Below are 26277 nucleotides of genomic sequence, written 5' to 3' on the forward strand. Positions count from 1 at the left end.
AGCTGCCTGAGAGACCAGCAGAGAGCTCATTAGGGGAGCACCAGCCTGAGACTCCACATCTACTCTTGTTCTCCTGCCACAGCCTCAGTTGAGTGTGAGCAAGAACGCTGATTCCAGGGCACCTCAGGGACTGAGGGCTGCGCCATTGGTTTTTTTTTTTTTAAGTGAGTATCTGTGAGATAGTCCATTATAAGCTGTTCACGATTGGGTTTCAGTCGTACAGTGATCCAGCACCCATTACTCCACCAGTGTACATTTCCTACCACCAATGTCCCCCTTTTTTCTCCCACCATCCCCCAGCACTGCCCCCCCCCAATACACACACACACATACACACACCACCACCACCCAGCCTGCCTCTATGGCACTTTTCTTTTTTCTCTCTCTCTCTCCTTTTGTGCATTATGGTTGGCAGCACAGGTACTAAGACGTCATTATCTTTTTCAGGTAGTTCAGTATTTTTATGGGGAAGGTAAGGTTAGAGTAGCTTTTTTAATTGGGGGCAGCTTTGCGGGTGGGGAAGGTAGCCCATCCCAACCCCAAGAAAGCCTGAAGATGTCAGTCACAAAATCCGCATACCCAAATTTTCAGCAGATTAATATCTCAGTGAGGTCTTTCCCAAGATGGTGGAGTCTGGCTAGGGGCATAGTGGTGATTTTGGATTGCTGGGAGCAAGCTGCTCCCAGGGGCTCTGCCTGGGTGGGCACCAGCTGACCCACCCCCTCTGATTTACCCAGATCTGCTTAACTTTGCACAGGTCTATGCTTAACTGCTGCTTTTGATCTCTTTTTGAGATTTATTTATGGGTCTCTGGAGCAGAGCCAGTAGTAGAGCTTGGTGGCACTGGAGTTGGTTCATGGGGGTGACAGCCAGTGCTTCCAGGAGTTGAGGGATGTGGGGGGTGATAGCCCATCCCAAACCCAAGAAAGCCTGGAGATTTCAGTCACAAAATTCCATATACAAAGAACTGCTGCTTAAAAGCCCATTTCCTCTAACAGTGGTGGAATTTAATGCTTGATTCCTTACTTGGTAGCAATAAGTACTGTAGCACTGTCACTGTCATCCCTTTGTTCATCGATTTGTTCGAGCGGGCACCAGTAACGTCTCCATCGTGAGAGTTGTTGTTACTGTTTTTGGCATATCGAATACTCCACAGGTAGTTTTCCAGGCTCTGCCATGCGGGTGAGATACTCTCAGTAGCTTGCTGGGCTGTCTGAGAAGGATGGAGGAATTGAACCTGGGTTGGCCACGAGCAAGGCTAAGGCCCTACCCACTGTGCTATTACTCCAGAGCCTGGCAAACTACCCATGGCGTGTTCGATGTGTCAAAAAGAGTAACTTGGCATAAGTCTCACAATGGAGACGTTACTGGTGCCTGCTTGAGCAAATCGATGAACAGCGGGTGGTCTTTTGATCATGACCCCACTGTAGCAATAAAACACATTTTAATTTTTTTTTTTTTTTTGCTTTTTGGGTCACACCCGGTGATGCACAGGGGTTATTTCTGGCTCATGCACTCAGGAATTACTCCTGGCGATGCTCAGGGGACCATATGGGGTGCTGGGAATCGAACCCGGGTCGGTCACATGCAAGGCAAATGCCCTACTCGCTGTGCTATTGCTCCAGCCCCTTAATTTTTAAAATTTTTTTTTGTTTGTTTTGTTTTGGGACCACACGCAGCTGTGCTCAGCCGTTACTCTTGTGTCTTGAGTTATTCCTGGCAGTGCTCAGGGAACCATATGGGATGCCGAAGATTGAACCTGGGTTGGCGTGTGCAAGGCAAATGCTCTACCTGCTGTCCTGTTGCTCCAGCTCCAGAAGCCACATATTTTTTGACAAAGTGAGAAAGTGGTAACAGAAAGGGACCACAAAAATCATAGCAAATTGCTATAAATTAGGAAGTGGGAGAATTAAAGAATGACCAGCAGGGGTACATAAAAATAAACATTCTTGGGTCTGGAGCGATAGCACGACGGGGAGGGCATTGTGTGACCTGGGTTCAATTCCCAGCATCCCATAGGGTCCCCCAGCACCGCCAGGAGTAATTCCTGAGTGCAGAGCCAGGAGTAACCCCTGTGCATCGTCGGGTGTGACCCAAAAAGCCAAAAAATAAAATAAAATAAACATTCTTACTGACATATTTTACTGGAGCGATAGCACAGCAGGTAGGGCAAACGCCTTACATGCTGCCAACTCACCGACCCGGGTTTGATTCCTCTGTTCCTCTCAGAGAGCCTGGCAAGCTGCCGAGAGTATCTCGCCCGCATGGCAGAGCCTGGCAAGCTACCTGTGGCGTATTCAAGATGCCAAAAACAGTAACAACAAGTCTCACAATGGAGATGTTACTGGTGCTCGCTCGAGCAAATTGATGAACAATGGGACGACAGTACTACTGCTGCTGGCATATTTTATTAAAGGAACACATTTCTATACATGGATCTCTGTTGTAGGATATATGCCTAACCTTCCTCACATGTGATCCATTTATAGTCATACATTCATACATTATTTTACATCCATATTCCGTATTTGTAATGTATCACATATATACATGGTATATTCATATGCATGCACACTCATGCAGTTACATCTGTGTACATATCAGATACACATAATATTCATATACATGCATATTCATATACATCACTTATATAGTACTTATACATTCATGTGTATATACATATGTATATAGAGCTGCATATATTCATAAGACATGCACACATTCATGATTACATTTATGATATATAGTTATATATAAATACTTATGCATTTGCACACAAAGACATTTGTTATATATATATAAAATACTCATATGCACATATTCACACATATTTATAATGTCATACACAGTCATCACTTAGTGTCCACAGGGGATTGTTTCTGAGTTCCCCTGAAGATGCCAGCATCCTCAATTGTTCAAGTCCCTTATGTAAAGACATACAGGAGGTAAGACTCTTGACTTGAGGCTGCTTTGACCCAACCTTGCTTCCAGGCCTCTATACCATGTTGCACTGAACATCATGAGGGTTCACTCCTTAGCACAAAGCTGAAAGCCCCTAGTACCACAGCCAGGGGGTGTGGCCTGCCCACACCCTAGTCCTGCCCTCCGTGTGTGTGTGTGTGTGTGTGTGTGTGTGTGTGTGTGTGTGTGTGTGTGTGAGAGAGAGAGAGACTGAACTCTTTTTTTTCTAATTAGGAGGAACACCCAGTTTGAAACGCTTGTGGCTGAACCAAGAGCCCGAAGTACAAGCCCAGCGCTTGGATGCTCTGCTGGCCTGTTTTGACCTATCATCCGCCAGAGAAGAGCTGCAGGAGGTGGAAGACCCCTTTAAAGCACTCTGCTGCCTCTTGACCTACCTGTTTGTGCAGGTAACCGTGGCTCTGGCTCAAGCCTTTGCAGTCACTCCCTGTCTTGCCCCCAAGAAGATGTGTTTCTCTGGGGCATGGCCGTGAACCAGTCCTTGGCAGCACCTTCCCGGCATCCTTTTCCTGCCCAGTGAGAGCATCATTCTCAGACTAAATGGTGGTTCCGTGTGTCCTAAATCAGAGTAACCCCAGCTGAGGGGGCAGAGTCCTTGAATTGAGGAACTTCGTGCTGTGATTTCCCAGTCTCTGACCACGACATGCCTCCTCGTCAGCCCTCCCTTGCCCAGTCCTGCTGGACCCAAACGTGAGTGTCCTGGGACACTGGCCTTCGCCTTCTGCTCACACCTCTTGCAGGTTAAAGAGGAGCAGCGCCAGCGCCTCGTCACGTTTTCATTCAGTGTGGCAGATAGTTTATATCTTGTTCGTCTTTTACTTCATTTTTATATGGAAATCAGGCAAACGAAAGATAAATCTTCTATATAGGTTTTCATATGCATACAGGATTTAAACCCACTTTTTCCCTGTGCCCTTGTTGCCATAAAAAAGATTATTTTGCTCTTGCCGTGACAGTGATTACAAGAAACCCTCTGCAGTCAAGTGTGTGCAGGCCATCGGGACTGTCACCCCTCCATGGCCTCTTATCTTCACTCTTTGTGCCTGTGTTGACACAATCAGTGTGAGCTTGTTTGCCTGGAATAGGACGTTCTTTTTCAGTTTTTGAGACTTGAATTCACTGCAGGTTGCTGATGCTTCGTGAAACTCACTTTGAGTGTGTGATCTCATCTCAGGAGCCTCCTACTGACTGCCTCTTTCTGAATGTCTTTGCAATTCTGCCCATTTGCAGCTCACTTTGGGTTTCCAGTTTATTAAGCAAGCCTTGGAGATTTGTTGTTTCATCTTCAAACTCACATGTACTGAGTTAACTTTGGCTTTTGCATTATTTTGTGTAGAATGTATTTTGCATAGGACCTAGCAAAGTGTAAGTTAAAGAATGATATTTAAGTGTAAAAATAAGTTTATTGCAACATACGCCCATATCTTTAATTTTGGTTTTTTGCCTCCCAGTAACTCTGGCTAAAGTTGAGCAGTGGGAAATGGGCAGTGGTAGGTGACCAAAAGTGTTTATTCTCCTATAAAATAAGTATTTCCTTCCCAGTCTGGCATGTTCACAGACTGACCGCACCGTAGTAGAGGAACACTCCTGGGACAGACATCGGGTGACTTTCTCACAGGAGAGGGTCGTATCCTGCCTACTGTATTATCTCTCCTGCTAGTGAGCGCAGGGAAACAGTGGTAATCAGTAAGGAAACAGGTCATCAGTCAGGCACGGGAAAGCAGCGGGGCAGAAGCAAGGACATGACAGTCAACAGTGGCAGAGCTAAGAGCGTACTAGGTGAGACACAACACTCAAAGGATGGCCTTCGCACAGGGTGACAGCAGCTGAGGGCAGAAATCTATGAACTCCAGAGGAGATGCAGGAACCCTCTAGAAAACAACAGAAGATGGACAAGTGAAAGAAATGGGCAGCAACCATTGAACGCTTGATGGGATGCCATCAAGAGGGACGGCATAAGAATCATCGGTGTCCCTGAGGAGGTGAAGGTGAATTTGATGGAGATCTGCAAATCAACTTCGCAGCCTTGAAATCAGTTTTGCAAGAAGCATTAAATGAGCTTCTCTAGCTTGCCACAAGAGTATTTGGGGACAAGGGCAGTTAGGATAAAGAAGGGATCAGTATGATAGTAATAGTTAGAAATGATCATTTTGGACAGGAACTGTGTTGAAAGCCTGATAACTTCTCAGTATCTGTATTGCAAATGATCAGGAGAGAGGAAGAGGGAGAGAGAGAGAGAGAGGGATAGGGAGGGAGAGCAAGGGAGAGGGAGCAAGAGAGGGAAAGAGAGAGAGGAGAGGTGCCTGCCATAGAGAGAGAGATTGGCCGGGGTGGGGAGTGCGGGGGTGGAACATCGTTGGTGGTGAATGTGCACTGGTGAAGGGACAGGTGTTCGAACATTGTATGATTGAAACCAGTCATGAACAGCTTTGTAATTGTGTATCTCATTGTGATTCAATTTAAAAAATTTAAAAATTAAACGAATCACTTTTCTGGAAGATAAGGCAAACTTCACAGTCACATAACTTCTAAATGATGACAATAAATTCCTTCATCTCAAGATCCTCAATGTCAGTGGCTTGAACTCAGCAATCAAGAGATATGGAGTGACAGAATGGATCAGAAAACTGAACCCACCTTTCTGCTGCCTCCAAAAGACATGTTTGAACAGTCAGGTAAACACAGGCTCAAAACATAAAGGCCGGAAAACAATCTTACAGTCAAAGAATGTTCCCCAGTGGGCCAGGGAGCCATACTTATATCGGACAGCATAGACTTCAGATACTCAGAGGCTGTAAGGGACAGGGATGATTGTTTCTTAATGACAGAGGAATCGCTGCATCTAGAACTCAGTCCTAGTCACCCATGCTCGCCAGGGTGCACCGTGGAAGAGTGAAGCTGTGACGGGCACCAAGGAAGGTGCTGGCACCAAGACAGCAGGAGGAGGAGGACTCGGTCAACCAAGCAAAACCAGCGTGAAGGAGGCAACGAGACAGGCCTGCAGACACATACGGCCTCTTCACCCAGCCGAGTCCACTTTCTCCTCCTGGGCACCTGGGCCGTCCAGGACAGACCACATGCTGTTCATGAAACCTGTCTCCATGAGACCAAGAAGACAGAAATTGTATCGACTACCCTCTCTGAACAGGATGCTTTGGAAATGGAAGGAAATCACAGCAACAGGGACAGAAAAACAATAAAGATTTTCTGAGTCAAAAAAATTATGGTTTTAGCCATTTTTTTTTTTAAAGAAAGAAACATAGGTAATAGCTAGTGGGAAGGCTGCATTTGGGGGCATTTCCTTAAGAGCAGACCTGGGTCCCTGCACTCACCTTCCTGCCTCTTACCCTCAGCAGGGACTGGGCTGCTGCCCACCGTGCTGCTGTGGATCTGTCTTTGGTGCTCCTTCCCGCCCCTCCCTTCCCTCCCCTGCCCTTCCTTCACTGCCCTCCCATCTCTCCCCTCCCCTGCCCCACACTCCCCTCCCCTTCCCTTTCCTTTCTTCCCTCCTCCCCTCCTCTCCCCTCCACTCCCCTCCTCTCCCCTCCCCTCCCCTGTTTCATTTGAGGTCCAGCAAGTCTCCCTCTGTGCCTCTCTCCTTGTCCCTCTCACCGTGAACCTTGACTCCACAGAGGATCAGAGGGCCTCCCTGTTAAGGGTCCTGGTGTCCTTTAAAATGGGCAGGTTGGGTGCTTGTCTGCCCCATCCGTGATCACCGCATCTCAGCTCTTTCTGGAAACTCCAGAATTGTCAGCTCTTGAGCTTCCAGAATTTGTGGCCGAACATGATGACCAGTACTGCTTTGACTTGGTGTTAGCATTCTGGAATGTTCGGACTCCCTAGAGTAAATTACTAGGAGTCCAGGCTCCCTGTCCAGCTGGTTGCTGGGCACAGTCTCCGTGCTTGGGCAGGGAGCAGAGGCCCCAGACACTCTGTAGAGCTAATGCTGTCCTCTCCTGCAGGTGGACACCCTGTGCATGGAGGACCTCCACACGTTCATTGCCCAAGCCCTGTGTCTCCAAGGGAAGCCCACCGTGCAGCTCATGGACTTGGAGGTACAGCCAAGAGCCCAGCCTCATCCTCATTTTGCTCTTTCTCCGGTTCTGGGTGGCTCTCCTCGGAACAGACCAAGAACCCTTCTTGGCCAGTCTGTTCCGTGTTGTAGTGTGTGTGTGTGTTTCACTGCTCTGACAGCCAAGAGTCCCCAGGGCGCAGGAGTGGTGGCCCTCGCCTCACTGGCCACAGCTCTCTGGCAGCAGCCCCTGGGCCCACAGCTGCTCTGTGGGACCCCAGGAACAGGCCGCTGAAAGTGTCCACTTGCCCTGCACTCTCCCAGACGGACACTGCTGGCAGGGTGGCTACCTGGTCTCTCCTGTGTCCATGAAGGCTTCATGCAGAACCAGATGATGGACAGAACTACCGTGGTGGTCGCTTCAGGCCTCACTGTCTCTGAGTTTTTCTTTGATTCAACCAAATGGCCTTTCCCTTCTCTGCTCTCCCCTATCTCCTCTGCGGGCCTCAGTTCCTCGTACAGTCTGTGTGAGTGTGTGTGTGTGTGTGTGTGTGTGTGTGTGTGTGTGTGTGTGTGTGTGTGTGTGTGTGTGAGAGTGCGTGATCATGTGCACTTGCAGGCCTCCTTTGTTCCCACATGCCCTCGATTCCTTGTATACTCTGTGTGTGCGTGCGTTTCATCTTTTGAATTTGTTCCTTGTTCCCAAATACCCATCTAGAAAATCAAGTTCCAAGCACGGTTCCAAGTTGTGGGGGTGCCAGGCCATGAACCTGTAGCACACAGATGTGCCCGGGCAGAGCCTGGTGTCTCCTTCACTAGCACGCCTCCTCAGGATGTGTCCTACCAGCAGATGACACCTGTGGGAGGGGGAAGCAGTGGTGTGAGGGCCTCGCCAGGAGAGAGGGCCTGACCAAGGCTGAGTCCTCACGCATACTGTCATCACTGTTTGATGGGCCTACCGGGAAGCAGTGGACGGGGGATCTATTTCTGGCCAAGGACCTGTGTGTGATTGGGCTCCCTCATCACCACCTGTCCCTCCTCGCTGTCTGTCCCTCCTCACTGTCCCCTCCTCACTGTCTGTCTCTCATCACTGTCAGTCCCTCCTCACTGTCTCTCCTCGCTGTCTGTCCCTCTTCACTGTCTGTTCTCTCCTCACTGTATGTCCCCTTCTCACTGTCTCCTACTGTCTCCTCCTCACTGTCTGGCCCTCCACACTGTCTGTCCCCTCCTCACTGTCTCCTCACTGTCTCCTCTTCACTGTCTGTCCCCTCCTCACTGTCTCCTACTCACTGTCTCCTCCTCACCGTCTGTCCTTCCTCACTGTCTCCTCCTCACTGTCTGTCCCCTCCTCACTGTCTCCTCCTGACTGTCTTCTCCTCACTGTCTCCTCTTCACTGTCTATCCCCTCCTCACTGTCTTCTCCTTACTGTCTCCTCCTCACCGTCTGGCCCTCCTCACTGTCTCCTCCTCACTGTCTCCTCCTCACCATCTGGCCCTCCTCACTGTCTCCTCCTCACTGTCTCCTCCTCCCGTCTGGCCCTCCTCACTGTCTCCTCCTGTCTGTCCTCTCCTCACTGTCTCCTCCTCATTGTCTCCTCTTCACTGTCTCCTCTTCACTGTCTGTCCCCTCCTCACTGTCCCCTCCTCACTGTCTCCTCCTCACTGTCTTCTCACTGTCTGGCCCTCCTCACTGTCTGTCTCTCTTCACTATCTGGCCCTCCTCACTGTCTGGCCCTCCTCACTATCTGGCCCTCCTCACTGTCTGGGCCTCCTCACTGTCTGTCTCTCTTCACTATCTGGTCCTCCTCACTGTCCGGCCCTCCTCACTGTCTGTCCCACGTTCACTGTCTGCGCCATCACTTTCTGCTTTTCTGTCACTTCCTTTGTACGTTGCTAGGCAGATGAGACCTGTGGAATGTACAGCCAGTGAAGCTGTTGTGCCACAGATATTTGTGTTTTATTTGAGCTCAAAGATTAGCAAATCAAATCTAGTGCCTAGAGCATGCAGCAACCCAATGATGACCCTGGACGTCCGTGGCAGCAAGGACAACCACCGCAATGGGTGGGAGAGAAGAGGGAAAAGTGCTTAAATTGGTGCCTTGTATCCGGCTACCCCACTCGAATCCCCAGCACACGTGGTCTCACAGCATTACTGGGTGCAGCCCTGGAAGGCTCCCGAGTGGTGGCCCTGGTGTTCCAGCAACATGTCCTTGAACCCAGGTTCTGCCTACCCCGCCGTAATCACCATGAGTAGTTACCAGGCTCCCAAGGCACTGTTTGGGAGGTCTGCTCCCTTCCCTTTCTCAACATGCTCAGTTGTTGTCTTGTTTTTGTTTGGGGGCCACATCTTCAAGTGCTCAGGGCTTACTACTCCTGACTCTGTGCTCAGGGATCACTCCTGCTGGGGTTCAGGGGAACTTATGCAATGCTCGGTAGGCCTCATGCCAGGCAGGCGCCCTTCCGGGTGTATGGTCACTTCCCTCAAGCATTTACCTCATGCCCCCAGCACTGTAAAAGAGAGGAGCCTATTCTGTGAGGATTTGCGGGGTGTCTTTGAGGTATGAGGGTCCCCCTGAGCCCAAAGGGGAGTGTGCCTGTCCAGGAAGGGCTGGGCAGGAGAGGCCTCTTCAGCTCTTGGGAACTGGGCTGAGTGAAGAGGCTTTGTTTTGGGGAGAAGCTGGCATAGTTTGGCATATTTCAAGGTCTTTACTACTGGAGGTTAGTTTGGGGGCTGCATGCAAGACTTTGGCCAACTCTGCATGGAATTATTTAAGGCACACTCCAGAGATTTCCATTTCCATTTCTACCCTTGGATAGTGCTCTGTGTCCTTTCTTGCTTGTTCTGATGATCCAAGGATCATCCCTCCCCAGGTGAAGCCTTAGATGCTGACCCCCTGCTTGGTACCGCCTTCCCTGGGCTTTCTGGTTTACCTGCATTCCATTAGGGACTTAGTGTATTCCCAGGTCAGGTTTATACTTTCCATTTAAAAATGTTCCCGGCACTCCTTCCTATGGATGGAGGGGGCTGTTTTTTCTTGGTGCCCTGGATATAGTCACCCTGATGTCAGTGACAGCAGTTGAGTGACACATTTAAACTTCGCTTGAACCTATAAAGACTCGACTGAATGAGAGTGAAATAATGACTTGTGATGGCATTAATAGTTGGCCTGGAGAGGCAGGCATGGGAAGGAGGCTTTCTGGAGGGGGTTTTACTAACAAGGAATGGTCCTAACTTGTGGGCATCACATTAAAGATTTTTGACAACTGTGTGTGTGTGTTTGTGTTGTGGTGTCAAGGATTGAGCACAGAGCCTCATATATAGTGGGTAGGACGTTTGCCTTGCACGCAGCCGACCCGGGTTCGATTCCTTCACTCCTCTCGGAGAGCCTGGCAAGCTACCGAGAGTATCCCACCTGCACAGCAGAGCCTGGCAAACTCCCCGTGGTGTATTCGATATGCCAAAAACAGTAACAAGTCTCACAGTAGAGACATTACTGGTGCCCACTCGAGCTAATCAATGAACAATGGGAGGACAGTACTACAGAGCTTGTGTAGACCCCTTTTAGGAACAGGAAAATCTGGGGTCCGTGTATGAGCTGAGATTTCTTTCAGAGCGAGAAATACAAGAGAAGAGGTAAGTAAGACCCTGGTATACAGGAGGGTCATGGGGCTCAGGTGCAAGGCAGGCAGACAGTTCTCTCTGGGCTCTGCTCTCCGGAGCTCTTTGTAGCAGACTCACAAAGACCATGAACTGTACTCTCTGAGGGACAGTGAGACCAGCACCTTGCCCTTGGTGGCCTCAGGGGCTCTCTGAGGATTATTTTGTGAAGTGATGCATGTCAAAACCAGGAAACTTGGTTACGAGAAAGCTGTAATGTGGGGAGGATCTCAGACACCCCATGCTCCCTCAGGGCTTTTGGACTGGACACTTGAGGCTTGTTTTTGCTTTCTGTTCACTAGTAAACCTTGACCCTTGTAGCTGTTCTCCTTCCCTGCTTGAGTTTCCACCTGCAGCAATCTCCAAAACTCAGTTGAGTTCACTGAGGGGTTCCAGGCGCCAAGAATAGTAGTTTTGTTTCATGTCTCATGTTCAAGCGCTGTCAGTTATCCCCAGTAAATGACTGTGTCAGTCTGAACACCAAACAGTAAACTGTTTGCTGTTAACAACTGAGGGAAAGCATGACCAAGCGTGTGCAGTCATCATGGTTGCATGAAGGAAGGGGAAGCCAACTGGAGACATTAGAAGGGCATAGGGATTAGCTGTACTAGATCTGTGGGGTTTTGTTTGGGGCCATACCCAGTGGTGCTAAGGGGTCTTTCCTGACAGTGCTTGGGGGACCATCTGGGGTGCCGGGGGTCTAACCCAAGTCAGCCACGTGCAGGACAAATGCCCTCCCTACTCTGCCATTGCCCCAGCTCCTGGGTTAAGGTCTGATGAGAGACTGATCAAGACAGAAGCCCAGCTTGAGCTCCTTCGTACCTGGAGTGTTCTCTGCAGTAGGAAGGAGCCACAGTTCGCCTGACTGAGGGGAAACGGCATCCCTGGATACCCCCTCAGGGGCTGCTGCAAACAGCTTGGCATGCCTGAAATTACCAGTTTAAAAACTGATAGCCGAATCCCTAAAAAGACATATGACCACATCTGTTACCAGTTGGTCACTCAGACTGCCCTTGGAGGACTAGGAGATGGCTCAACGGCTGGAGCTGCATGCTGGGCTTGAACCCTGGCACTGCAGGGATAGCCAAGGGTCTCCACTACCACTGGGTATTCCCCCATATGAGTAAGAACCCTGCAGCCGTTACAGGCATAGGATTACGGCTTTTAAACGCCCCTAAAATATTCCTCTAGCAGGCTAGTTGGCTTTGCCAGGTAATTGACTAACATTTAAAGAACTAAATCCAATTCTTCACAGTCGCTTCCATGACGTCAGAGATGGAAGACTTCCCACAAGGCTGGTGTGAGCCAATACTGAAACCAGGTTATTATAGAGCCAAAAACAAACCTCAGGGCTATATTCGTCCTCCATGAAACAAACCCAGCAGTTGCAACAAAGTACCAGCCAGTCCAGTCCTGTGCAGTGAAGAGAATTCTGTGCTGTGTGAAGCAGCACTCCTTTGATGATTGAGAATGCTAATAGGTTAACAGAGAGAAGTTGCACGATTCTATGGATGATTCAGAAAAAGCATTCGAGAGAATTCAGCATCCATCTGTGATAAAGTCCTCAGAAAGGGACCTTTTTTGTCCTAGAGACATTTGAAGAGCTGCACATGAGCACTGCACACAGCTTTTCTGGAGTCTAGTCACTGCTCCTGCTCAGGGCAGTGTGTTAGCCAGAAGGTACAAGGGCAAGAGGAATGACAGGCAAGCTGGTCACAGAGAGAGGGAGGAAGTGCACATAGATTGGCTTTCTACATAGAAAACGCCGGGTTTCAGCAGGTAGGACATTTGCCTTGCACGTGGCCAACACGGGTTCTATCCCCAGCATCCCATGTGGTCCCCTGAGCACTGCCAGGAGTAACTCCTGAGAGCAGAGCCAGGAGTAACCCCTGTGCATCGCCAGGTGTGACCCAAAAAAGCAAAAAAAAAAAAAAAACCAAAACCGGGTTTTCCCTAAAAGCTGACCTACAACAGTAAGAGTTCAGGGAGACAACAAACAGAACATCAGCCACATGTTTCTGTGCCAAGATTAAAGGCAGCACCACTGAAATGATGAATGGCCCTGCAAAAATAAGTATAGACGCAACAAACAAATAGAAAATTACAAAATACTGTTGGAAGATATTTTTTCAGAAAACCCAAAACTGAAAATTGGAGATGGATATGCATGCCCAGCAGTGGACACACTCCTGCGTCCTCTGGCTCTCCTCCAGCTGATGTGCAGGTCCTAGCAGAGTCCAGCAGGGATCTTCCAGGAAGGGTGCAGGGGAGACCGAAGCATCTGCGTAAGCATGAGAGACAGGAGCTACAGAGCCAGAGGCTGTGTTGGAGAGTCCTCTGGCCTGCACTGATCAAGGCGGCAGTGCTCTCAAGGTTTATGTGGTGATGTCCTCAGAATGCCACAGTGAAGGTGAGGACAGATGGTGGAGTTTAGGGTCGGGAAGGGAACAGACAGGCGGGAGGCGACTGCTGATGGAGAGCACAGGGACCCCGGGCACATTGTCCTGGAACATCGGTGCCTGCCTGCACCTGCGCACACACCAGTGAGTCCGACAGAAGTCGCTGCTGGTCGGCGTGCTGTGTCTGCGTGTTGCGTCGGCCCGTGTGCTGTGTCTGCGTGTTGCGTCGGCCCGTGTGCTGTGTCTGCGTGTCGCGTCGGCCCGTGTGCTGTGTCTGCGTGTCACGTCGGCCCGTGTGCTGTGTCTGCGTGTCTTGTCGGCTCCCCTGTGTTGTGTCTGTGTGTCGCGTCGGCCCCTGTGTGCTGTGTCTGCGTGTCGGCCCCTGTGTGCTGTGTCTGTGTGTCGTGTCGGCCCCTGTGTGCTGGGTGGCAGATCCCTTGGCACTTGGTAGGTTGTGCTGCAGGCTGTAGTACTGGCCCTGCGATCTACAAATTACAAGTGGTATGGGGGTTTCTCTCCAACGTTTTAAAAGGATTTTTTTTCCAAACAAGACTTTGGGGACTGGTGTGAGTCCTGACTTCTTCCTGGCTTTTTTAAAGAAAGATTTATTGACATGTCTTCACCTCAGCTGTACTCGAGACTTAATTGAAAGCCTCAATAAGCAGAAATAAAAGGGCAAAAGTTTTGAATGTCTAAATATGAGAAACAACCCTGGCCTCCTCAGCACAGACATGTGACACCCACAGGCTACTGGACCCTGGTCGAGGGTGTGTGGGTAGCTTATCATTATGACTTTTGGGGTTGGGGCTGACACGATGGTACAGTGGAGACGGTGTTGCCTTGCACACGGCCAACCCAGGTTCAGTCCCCAGCATGCCATATGGTCCCCTGAGCCCCATCAGGAGTGATACCTGAGTTCAGAGCCCGGAGTAAGCCCTGTACACCACTGGGTGTGATCCAACCATCACCGCTAAGAAGGAAGAACTGACTTCTGAGGGATTATGAAGCAAACCTTATCAGTTTCAGAACATCGACATCATCAGTCAGAACTAGGCAACTGGAGCAATAGCACAGCGGGTAAGGCGTTTGCCTTGCATGTGGCCAACCTGGGTTCGATTGTTCCATCCCTCTCGGAGAGCCAGCAAGCTATCAAGAGTATCCCACCCACATGGCAGAGCCTGGCAAGTTACCCATGGTGTATTCGATATGCCAAAAACAGTATCAAGGGGCCGGAGCGATAGCACAGCGGGTAGGGCGTTTGCCTTGCACGCGGCCGACCTGGGTTCGATCCCCGGCATCCCATATGGTCCCCCAAGCACTGCCAGGAGCAATTCCTGAGTGCAAAGCCAGGAGTAACACCTGAGCATCGCTGGGTGTGACCCAAAAAGCAAAAAAAAAAAAAAAAAAAACAGTATCAAGTCTCACAATGGAGACGTTCCTGGTGCCCTCTCAAGCAAATCGATGAACAACAGAACGACAGTGCTACAACAGTGCAGTGCTACAGGTGAACTAAAGATCAATGATAAAACAATTTAAAACGGTCATATGAAAGTTAAAGTCTGTTTCTAAAGAACTCTGGGATGAAGGTAGAAATCACAGTGAGTATTATAAGTCTTTTGAATAACAGCAAGAATATTCCATGTGTCTGTAGGATGAAGCTAAAAGCTGTTTTTTAGCACTGAATGTGCTATTTGGGAGGAGACTGGAATCAGATGTCTTCCAGGATTGACCAGGGTGCCAGGCACCTCCCCAAGGGACCAAATAACCCAACACAGATTGGGGCACCAAAAGAAGATAGAGTTCCAAGGATGTTTGGTGCTTTATTTTTCTCCTGAAAAGGGGGCTGTAAGTAAGTTTGAGACCCTCTGATTTAATCAGCTCTGTAAGTTAGGAAAGAAGAAATGGAACCCAAGGACTGATGGAGCCAGTAACCTCAGCAGCAGAAGAACAGAGATCACTAAGACAGAACAGTCCTCTCACATTTGGGCCAAAAAGCAGCATGAAAGGCCGAGAGAAAGTGCAGAGATATGTGGAAAAACAGTCCATGGTCAAAATGAGAAGAAACAGAATCGGATGGCAGCTGCTGGGGAATCCTGAGCCCCCAGACCTAACCTAACCAGGCACAGCAGGAGATGGAAACTCTGGGCCCATCTCTCACTGAAAATAAGGGGGATCTTCAGCACCAGCTTTGTGAGGAAAGTCTTTGGGCCGATCCAGCACCTGTTCTTGGTGAGGAACATGTAGTCTCCGAGCCAGAGAACCTTCTTCACTTGCTGGAGGTGCCCCTGGGTCTGCAGTGTGCATGGGTAAACCGTGGGCCCTACCTCCACCCGTGCGTTGAACACAAGTCCTGGCCAGAGAGAAGGCACGAGTGAACAGGAGTTGTAAGATTTGGAAAAAGGGCAAAAACCCTCGGCAGCAGCAGGTGACATGATTGTCATGTTTATGGAAAATCCAAGGGAGCCTCAGGGTTGAGAAGCAAATGTAGTCTGTAATTGTATTCTGAGAGTCACAAGTAAAATCTCCTTTTTAAGTCACCTGACAGCTAAGAAGAAACATGAGCTGTTTAGGAAATACCAAGAGATGTGTGGCTCTGCAGTGAAGGCCCCCATTTCCGAGGGGCCAGACTGGGAGTCATCTTGTTCAGGCTGGGGGAGGTGTCTGTTGCCCCAAACAGATTCTGCAGACCCAGTCACAGCCCAGCCTTCTGCAGCATCTCAGAAGGACCGCACAGTTACCTCAAACGACCTCGACAAGGGCAATAAGCTACTTGACTCGTTGAATCCAAATCCAGTGATCTTTTAAAATGTTTCATTAATGCACCATGATTTATAGTTATTCTTAGTTAAATTTCAGGCGTATCACATCCCAGCACAACTGCACTCCTAATGTCTCCAGGTGCCCTACCAGCCCTCCTGTTATTTTCTTGTTGGTCAGGTGACTGGTGCTGACCTCAGGTGCAGCAGGCAGTGGGGAGGGCCCCAGGGAGTCCTGGGGTGGGGTGGCATTAGCCTCGTGGCATCTGGTGCCCGTCAGATGGTTGCACAGGGACGGGAGGGAGGCACCTGTAAATGTGCTTTAAACAAAGCAATACAAGGGATGACCAGAAGGTTATTCCATACAGAAGCATCTTCCAGCTCAGAGAAACACAGCGTCTGTGTTTGTGCAAGCTGCACTTTTGCTCTCTGCGCTGAGCAGAGCAGTCATCGAGGCGTGCACTGGCTGCCTCGTCTCAGAGCTGTGGTCTCGGTGATGGGTCTCTACGATAACTGCCTGCTCCCTTCTTGAGGCAGCCTCACTTAGTCATTATGCTCATGTGTGACAAGAATGTAGGCTTCATTGGCAGCCTCTGTGGGCAGTTTCTTTTTTTTATTTTATAAAATAGTTCACAATATTTGCTTACATTCAATATTCAAACAAGAATCCCACCACCATTATACCATCCCACCACCGTATTTCGGATGTGTCCATCCTGAACATCAACCAGTTTCTCCAAACCAAACACCTGACATCAAGATCGACTTAAAAATAAAAATTTTACTTGGGATTAAAGTCTGATTTATAACATCATCAAATAAGTATTTAATGATTATGTTTGTTTTGGGCCACACCCAGCGGGAATTGAACCCTGGCCAGCTGTGTGCAAGGCAAACAAACACCCTGTCATGGTACGATCGCTCTCACCCACCTGTTGCAGTGTTTTGGTAAGTTCTCAGGACTGAGTGTGATCTCTGAAGTGGTGACCATGTCAGTACCTGCAGTGATATTCTCTGGCTTCTCTTTTCTCTTCTCTCCTTTTTTTGTGGGTGTACAGGGCACCCAGGCAGTGCTCAGTTGCCAGGTGGGACTTGGCCATTGGACCAGACAGTTCAAAGTCTGGGCCTTGCAACTGCAGTGCTCACTGCTCAGGCAGGTACTGGGACCACCGGGGCCACACCCAGTGGTTGGGGACCACCAGAGTCATTTCTCGCAGTGCTTGGGGGCTCAGACGTGGGTCCTCGTGCATGCAAAGCACGTGCTCCTGACCCCCCAGTTGTCTGCTGAGGGTGTGGCCTTAGGGCAGTGAGTGTCGGGGTCACTCACGGTGAGGCTGCTGCCCCTCTGGTGCTACTGCTGTGCCCTCGGCTGTGCAGTTGTGGTGGCACCAGGTGACCACGGAGCTGCCAGGCAGCGTCGTGCCCGGGCTATTTGCTCGGGAGTGCAGCTCCTTTCCCACACTCTCTGTCTCGTTTCTGCAGCTTGACTACATCGACTCCAGAGCTGTGCAGCTTGGCTCGCTGTTTGTCCGCGGCCTCACCACCCTGGTGCTGGTCAACAGCGCCTGTGGCTTTCCCTGGAGCATGAGCGACTTCATGCCCTGGAACGTGTTTGACGGGAAGCTCTTCCACCAGAAGTACCTGCTGTCGGAGTCAGGGCACAGTGTGGAGGCTCTTGTGGAACAGAACGTGAGTTCTGCCTTTCATTCACTCAGAAACAGAATGTGTTTGAATTCCATGATTCACCTGTGTCTTGAAATGCCTTGGCTGGACGTCAGAAAGGTCAGCCTCACTGTCTGGATTCAGGTCACTATCACTGTCACTGTCATCCCATTGCTCATTGATTTGCTCGAGCGGGCACCAGTAACGTGTCCATTGTGAGACTTGTTACTGTTTTTGGCATATCGAATACACCACAGGTAGCTTGCCAGGCTCTGCCGTGCGGGCGAGATGCTCTATCTACGTAGCTTACCGGGCTCTCCGAGAGGGGTAGAGGAATTGAACCTGAGTAGGCCGCATGCAAGGCAAACGTCCTACCCACTGGGCTATCGCTCCAGCCGATTTGGGTCATGTCCTTAAACAAATGTACAACTCTCCTGAAACGCCATTGGTTGGGGGGCACAGGGCCAGGCTGGGATCTCCCCAACTGCTGCTCCTTGTTCCTGAGAAGGGTCAGGTCAGATTCTTCTGGAAGGCTGAGTATGCAGGGGCAAGACTACTACCAGGGGCAAGGCTTCGAGACCCTGGCAACTTCCGACATGCCAGAGTTTCTGTCCCAGGAGTCCCCTTGGACTAGGGTGAATAGCAGAGAGGGAGAAAGGTTCAGAGAGCTGAGCAGACATTTTGCCTGTGGAAGGCCCAGTTCAGTTTTCGGCACTTCATGATCCCTGAGCACCACGGAGAGCCCGGAGAACAGAAGCAACAAGTATTTCTTCAGAGACACCCGTGCAGACCCCACACCAGTCGGCCCTTGCAGCTCCATTTGGGATTGTGCTGGATGGTTTAAAATCTCTGTGAAGGCTAACAGTTTAGTTGGGTATGTTGACTGTTGGCTGTGATTCTGGTTTTATAAAATACAATACAAATATTATAAATATAAAATACTTGTATATTTATATATTACATATAAAATATAAAGTGCTTTGTGATCTGGAAGATTTCCAAATAAAACCTTGGCCAGGCTCCATGGGAAGTGTTTGGTCCCACAGGCCACGTAAAGCCGTGTGCTCTCTGAGGCTTTGTTGCTCCATTAAGGGAAGCCCTTGCACTTTCTCATGGGACAGACAGCACTGGGTGATATTTTGCTATTGCTCTTCCCCCAAGTCCAGATGTCAAAGGGACTTTAGAACTGAGATGCCATTGTATCAGGTACAGACAACAAAAGCAGAATGATAGAAGGAGTGCTGCCCAGGTTGGCTTGTCACTATGGTCCTGACAGAAGGTACCGGCAGATTCTGAGCCTTAGCCTATGCCCAGGAGGCGCCTGTGCTTCCTCTCTGTGTCTGGAGTCGGTACAAAGTGCTCTGTGGCTCCAGGAACGCCACCACAGACATGGTGGGAAGGAAGCTGGTAAGGAGGGGGGATGAGGGCTCATCCCCCAGTTTGCCACTGTTGTGCATCATGTTGCTATTTACTGCCTCGCAACTACGCAGAGAAATAACAGGCTATGGGGCCGAGCAACAACACAGCATGGAAGGCGCTTGCCTTGCACACAGCCAACCAGGTTTGATCCCTGCGAGCACCGTGTGCGCCCTCCCTCCAAAGAAGAAGTAACAGGCAGTTCCCAGCATCAAGGGGCAGAGCTGTGTGGTGACGAGCAGGACAGCACAAGACTTGAAGCTGCTGTTGGGCCATGATGTCCGAGAGGACACAGTCAGATTGTGTGGCCGTCCTGGGGCCTTCCCGGAGTCTCCTCAGAACCTCCTGTGACGGTGCTGCAAAGGGGGTGCTTCGACGAGCATGCCCACTCATGGCGTGCCCCTGCCCGCACCCCAGGTGGCTCTGGGTCTCATGTGCATCTTCCTTTTCAGAGGACACGGCTTGCCAGGTTCCAAGCCCTCAAGTCGGCCGTGTGCAAGGCCTGCATGAAGGAAAACAGGCGCATCACCAGCAGGCAGCCCTGGCGCTCACACCACACAGGTGCGTGGCCTGCTGTGCCCTGTGGCCACTCTGGGCTCAGGGAGACGGGCAGCCAAGAAGAGGCTGATAATCTGGAGGGGAATGTGGAGGGGGGGTGTGCTTGGGTGCTGCCTGCGGGGAGCAGGGGGCTCACGCCTGCCGCACAGGAGGCCCCTCCCCGCATGCAGGACCCTGAGGACAGCCCACTGTGCTCTGTGGTCTGACAGTTTGTTCACCTTTTCTTATAGAAGTATATTGAAAGGAAATGCAGACACCTTAATTTGGGACCAAAAGACAGCAGATACGACAGGCTACACGTTTGTAGTCTTTTCCTGGCTCTCATCTTGTTGTGATTTTGCTCTCTAGTGTTCTGTATCTTGCACACGAGGCCCTTGATGGACAGATCTGAAGTGGGAGCGTCCCCTTCCCCCTCAGTACGCATCAGAGTTCCCATGGTGGCACTGTCTTCTGACACACACGATGCTTATCTTCCTCAAGTGGACAAGCGTAGTTTCTAAGTGGCGCATGAGCCTGCAGCCAGCCTTCAGATCAGTGTTGCCAGATAATTTTCTAAAGCCCTTTTCACTGGTACACGAGTCTCTGTTTCCTGCTGAGCCCAGTGTGAAAGATGAGAAAGTCCCATTGATTGCTTGTCTCTTTATCCACGGGCTTGGATGGAGTCATTAGCTCGTGTTAACAATCTTATTTTAGGGGCCGGAGTGATGGAACAGCGGGTAAGGCACTTGCCTTGCACGCAGCCAACCCAAGTTGGATCTCCAGAACCCCAGAGGATCCCCCAAGCCTTGCCAGGAGTGATCCCTGAATGTGGAGCTAGGAGCACGCCTGAGCACCACTGGGTGTGCCCATGAAACAAACACAAGCTCGTACTCTATTGCTCTCTGTGCCTTCTCTGCTGCAGAGCTCAAGCAGCCCAGCGCTTCTCCGTGGGGCAAGAGAACTCAGTGCTCTTGGTTCTGAAAGGCAGTTAGGAGCCAGGAAACCATTAGGTGGGGGTTGGACGGGACTGTCCACTGTGAAGCTTCCCTTCCCCCCTGCTGGGGATAGTAGACTTTTCCTGCCCTGTCCTGTCTCCTCTGACTAGATGCACACAATTTTAAGCCCCATCATAACAACTCTGCAGTAGTGCTTGCCTTGTGTACGTGACACCCTCAGCTCAGTCCCTGGGGCCAGGAAAGAAGAAGAAAAAAGACTCAAGGTGGGGCTGGAGAGATAGTACAGCGGTGAGGGCATGTGCCTTTTATTCTGTCCACCCGGGTTAAATCTCCAGCATCCAGTAGGGTCCCCTGAGCACCTCCAGGAATGATTCCTATGTGCAGAGGAGTAACTGCCCCTTGGCATTGCTGTGTGTCCTCCCCCCCACCCCCCGCCACACACACACACGGTAAAACTTGTTTCCATGCAGCATAGATGAGAGCATTTCTCTTCCCATTGCTGATTTTGACCCCAGATGACATCCTGTTACCCTGCAGAGCTGCACCTAAGGGGACTTGTCCCTGGCAGGGTGAGTGACAGTGAGATGGCCCGATTTAGGGACTCCCTCTTCCTGTCCTCTGTCATCTTAAGTTCAGCCTGGGAGCTGCCACTCTGCCGTGTCCTACAGAAGGAGCCAGCCTGTCCCACATGTATCCCCTTCTGAGTCGCACCCAGGCCCCTGCCCAGCCCACTGCTCTTACTTCCCCGGGCCCGTGTGTGCCAGAAGGTTGGGGGTGATGGCCAAACTCCGGCCTCAGTGTCTCCACAGGTGTGCTGTGGTGTGCCGCACACCTCTGTGTGTACCAAGGAGACGCAGCCACTCCAATCGCTGGTCCCTGAACTCCCTCATTCCAGCTGGCCATCACGCCAGGGTCATCTGCCTGGTTTCTGGACTGTGTGTGTGTGTGTGTGTGCGCGTGTGTGTGTGCATGTGTGTGTGTAGGGATGAAGCAAACAGTGTGTGTGTGGCCCCTGAGTTGACAGAGACAAGACAAACTGTGTTTGCCATGTCCTGGTGTATCAGGGGTACAGGAATGGGCAGTGCTTATCACAGAGAGACATGGGAACGTCCCTGTGGATGAGGCTCTCAGTGAGTGACAGAAGGACCTGCCTGTGGTTAGGTTTGCATGGATCAGGGCCAGACAGACTGCACAGTGGGGAGGGCGGTTGCCTTGCACACAGCCGACCATGGTGCCATCCCTGGCACTACCAGGAGTGACCCCTGAGTACAGCCAGGTGTGTCCCCAAGACAAACCAGGCTATGGCAGGCCCAGGCAAGTTCAGGAGCTTGAGGTTACTGATGTACTGCATCAGAGATGGCTCTAGTGACGGCTTCAGCAGTACCAGAGCCAGGCTGATGGGCCAGGGGTTGTCCCAGGTGGACCTCTGATGCCGTGGAGCTGTGGAGGGCTGGTCAGGGCCAGGGTGCTGGTCGTTCCTATGTGGTCAGCGCTGTGTCACCACCAAACTCTCCTGACTGTCAGGCCTGGATGGGGCTGGGACAAGGTCACTGGCGGTGGTACCATGTGGAGAGCCGTGGGACTCCGGTACTCATCCTAGGTGGGCAGCTGCAGCTTGCACAGGATGTGGGTCTCCTCCCAGTGCTGTGGAGTGGAAGTTCACCTCAGCCATCCAGGGGTGGAGAGCACCAGCCCTTGGTATGCAGGGCATGGGCGGGTTGGGCGCACCGTGGAAACCATGTACCTGCTGGCCTCCCATTTCCACAAGCATGGACTCTAGCTCCAGGCCCTCACAGACGACCCAGTGCCACCCCTGGCGCTTCTGAGGAGACTTGATTCACCATTACTCATGTCGGGATGGGGAGGTGCTGTGTGGCTCCAGGATGTGGGAGGGATCGTCCAAATGGGAGCACGTTGGGGTGGCCACCCGGCGGGAGGAGATGGCGTCACTCCTGTCCATGGCGGGGCCCACCCTCCCACCTTGAAACCACGTTGCTCGTTTGCTGACACCTGACCACATGTCTCCACAGGGAGGTGGGAGCGAGAGGGCTCCAGTTCCCACAGGACAAGTTCTGGGCACAGCCGGTCTGGCCAAGGACAACACTGGAGAGACCAGGCATCAGGTAAGACCGGCTTGCGGCGTTCCTGGCACCCTGCTGAAATCTGCCTTCACTCTGTTTTGGAAACAGGATGTATGTTTACAGCTGAAATCAACAGATACAAGTGCTGATAGACCCAGTTTCACTCCTTGCCGAGGTTGAGACAGATAATTTCCTTGCTTAATGCTATCTACCACGTCCTTTATTTTATTTTATTTTATTTCTTTTTGGGTCACACCGGCAATGTACAGGGGTTACTCCTGGCTCTGCACTCAGGAATTACTCCTGGCAGTACTCGGGGGACCATATGGGATGCTAGGAATCGAACCCGTGACGGCCGCGTGCAAGGCAAACACCCTACCCGCTGTGCTATCGCTCCAGCCCCCTACCACATCCTTTATTTTTTACCAATTCATACATCTCTTTAAAACCCAACTTCTGTACTTTCCTTAAAGCAAGACAGTCCTAAGGTCACATCATGCAGCCATTGCATCCTTGTAGCATTTACCAAGAGTTGCATTTTGGTATTTTCAGTGATGTGGCTTGAATGCATGTGGGCTTTGCAGTGTGAACTGGGAAGAAACAAACTGTTGGTACTGAACTTTCCTTGGACGTGACAGGAACAGAGTTGCGGGGTGCAGACCTCCTTCGTGAGGCCATGGCTGGACCCCACCATAGATGCTGGCTTCACTGTGCCAGCAAGAATCTCCAGGCTCATTCCACACGTTCATGAACCACTGAATAACGAAAGTGGATCTCAGTTCTGGGGCCCAGAGAGGCAAAGGGATGTCTAGTTCCCCCACCCCACTTGCCCTGTGGTCCGACCTGCCATAGGACCCCTCTGAGGGGCCCTGCAGTGACCAGGGCCTGGGAGGTCCCAGATGTGCTGGCTGGGGCCTCCACATAAGCAGCAGCTTTTCATTCTGAAGCTGAGCCACAGTAACACCACAGTGGCCCACAGTGGAGCCACAGACAGCCCACAGCTGTGTCGTGCCTGGGTCGTTAGGGTGGTGCAGTACCACAACAGATGGAAAGGCCTGAGCCCTCGGGGGCAGGCGAATGGAAGTGGGAAATTTCTGAGGCAGTGGGGACAGTGGGACAGCTGCAGTCTGCATCCATGGAGGAGGGCCCACAAAACGGGTCCACCTAAGACATTTCTTTCACTGTCCGCCTGTGCTGCCTCCGGCAGGGATGTGCCTCAGTGTCAGTGTGGCTGGGGGTCTGGCATTCTGTGGCTACCTGTGCTTTGCTGGACACTGTGCCTGTGAACCTGTACTCTGAGATTCTTGGGAGCCATGAAGTGTACTCTGTGAGAGAGGCCACTGGTTTCAGGTGACAGGCCAGTGGGAACTAAAATGCCCCGTGACTTATGTTCACTCACTGTCTAGGAGCGGGCCCTTGCCCAGTGGCTGAGGTGGGAACCCCTCCCTGCTGTTTGAGGGCTGTTCAAGCCCACAACACTGTCTTCCCACTGTAGCCGGGTGAGGCTTGACCCCTGACCCCTGGGGCGGCAGCATCAAAGCTGGCCTCCCACGGTCAGACCTGTTCACCCTGCAGCCAGCTGGGTGAGAATGACCTGTGAGATCCTGCAGGCAGTAGCCACAGGGTGCCTGTGATCCCCAGTACTCCCCTCTCTGTGGGAGCTGCTGTAAAGCACCTCTGATCATCTGGGATAACAGGGGTGGGGTCCAGAGTCACACTTCTGAGAAGGTGTCAGCCCAGGAGGGCCTCTCACCTGCAAGCTGGGAAGCAGGCAGCCCGCATCTGACCTCTGGGGCTTTTCTTGCAGCTCTCTGGCTGGGAAAGTCACTCCCTGGGCTCCCCTGAGAGCCTGTGTCATTGAGTGCCCACCCCGCCCAACGCAAGCATGCTCTGTGTTCCCCCACCTGGCTGCTGCTAAGCAGAGCCCAGTCAAGAAGGGAGTCTGTCCTCAGACACAAATCAGCACTTTCCTTTTTTTTTTTTATGCTCAGGGATTACTCCTCGCTCTGCACTTAGGAATCACTCCTGACATTGCTCAGGGGATCAGTCATATGGAATGCTGGGGATCGAACCACATGCAAGGCAAACACTCTCCCCACTGTGCTATCGCTCCAACCCAAATCAGCACTTTCTTACACACTTTTAGTCATCAGACGTGGCCCAGCATGTTCTTAGGTTTAGTCCTCAAACATGACCCAGCACTTTCTCACATACATTTATTCCTCAGACATGACCCAACATGTTCTCACACACATTTCTCAGACACGACTCAGCATGTTCCACACATGTTTAGAAACATCCATTTTTTAAAATATTTTAGTCTCAGAGAAATTTAAGTTTTAGTTTTCACAATTTAGATATTAATTGGTTTTGATATCTTATTCTGTACAGGAAGTCGATCATATGAGCCTGACCAGTGGAGAAGATATTCCTCATCGTCTGGGTGAGTCCACCACTGACACCTACAAAATGAGTCATTTTTATCAAAAAGTGAAGTAAGAAATCTGCCTTTATAGCAGATCTTTCAGATCAAGTGCCAGACATATACATCCATACATGCGTATGTACATTTATAACTTTATACACATTTAGCCAACCAAATAAGGAGGTGAACTTCTGTCCAACATAGTACTGGAAGTACTTGCAATAGTGATTGAGCAAGAAAAAGTCATTAAGGACATTCCAGTAGGGAAGGAAGAAATCAAGCTCTCACTATTCGCAGACGATATGATACTATATTTAGAGAACCCTAAAGCCTCTACCAAGAAACTATTAGAAACAATAGGCTTGTATAGCAAAGTTGCAGGCTGTAAAGCCAGTACCCAAAAGTCCATGGCTTTCCTATACGCAAATAATGAGAGAGAAGAAAGTGACATGAAAAAAGCAATCCCATTGACAATCATGCCACAGAAAATCAAGTACCTCAGAATCACCTTAACTAAGGAGGTAAAGGACCTGTACAAAGAAAACTACAAAACGCTACTTTACAAAATAAAAGAGGACACAAGGAAATGGAAAGATATCCCCTGCTCATGGATTGGGAGAATTAACATTGTCAAAATGGCAATACTCCCCAAAGCATTGTACAGATTCAATGCGATCCCTATAAGGATACCCATGATATTCTTCAAAGAAGTGGATCAAACACTCCTGAAATTCATATGGAACAAACCCACACGAATAGCTAAAGCAATTCTGGGAAAAAAGAAGATGGAAGGCATCACCTTCCCCAACCTCAAACTCTACTACAAAGAGGTAATAATTAAAACAGCATGGTCTGGAACAGAGGCAGAGCCACAGACCAGTGGAACAGGGTTGAATATCCTTATACACACCCTCAAATATATGATCACCTAATCTTTGGTAAGGGAGCAAGAAACGTGAAGTGGAGCAAGGAAAGCCTCTTTAACAAATGGTACTGGCAAAACTGGACAGCTACATGCAAAAAAATGGGCTCAGATCTCTATCTACCATCATGTACAAAAATCAGATCAAAATGGATTGAAGACCTCAACATCAGACCAGAACCCATAAAATACATTGAAGATAAGGTTGGCAAAACCCTCCACAACATTGAAGCTAAAGGTATCTTCAAAGATGACATACCACTGGCCAAGCAAGTGGAAACAGAGATTAACAAATGGGAATATCTTGATCTAAGAAGCTTCTGCACCTCAAAATAAACAGTGACCAAAATACAAAGACAGTCAACAGAATGGGAAAGGGTGTTTACCCAATACCCTTCAAATAAGGGGTTGATATCAAGGATATACAAGGCACTAGTTGAACTCTACAAAAAGAAGACTTCCAACCCCATCAGA

General features: G+C 50.4%; 1 protein-coding gene across 6 annotated transcripts in view; it reads left to right on the top strand.

Annotated features, from left to right (window-relative positions):
- FAM120B (family with sequence similarity 120B) overlaps window positions 1-26277 on the top strand; it is a 56931-nt gene that overhangs the window by 22702 nt on the left and 7952 nt on the right. For 4 of the 6 annotated variants that reach the window (XM_055134554.1, XM_004617270.2, XM_055134557.1 and 1 more), the window contains 6 exons: window positions 3196-3368; window positions 6942-7034; window positions 17287-17493; window positions 19335-19443; window positions 22406-22498; window positions 24848-24899. In XM_055134554.1, coding sequence (XP_054990529.1) covers window positions 3196-3368; window positions 6942-7034; window positions 17287-17493; window positions 19335-19443; window positions 22406-22498; window positions 24848-24899 — 727 coding nt within the window. The remainder of the gene's footprint in view (window positions 1-3195; window positions 3369-6941; window positions 7035-17286; window positions 17494-19334; window positions 19444-22405; window positions 22499-24847; window positions 24900-26277) is intronic. The other 2 variants (XM_055134555.1, XM_055134556.1) reach the window with 2 other exon arrangements.

Source organism: Sorex araneus, chromosome 4 (assembly GCF_027595985.1).
Source record: "Sorex araneus isolate mSorAra2 chromosome 4, mSorAra2.pri, whole genome shotgun sequence".
Lineage (NCBI taxonomy): Eukaryota > Metazoa > Chordata > Mammalia > Eulipotyphla > Soricidae > Sorex > Sorex araneus.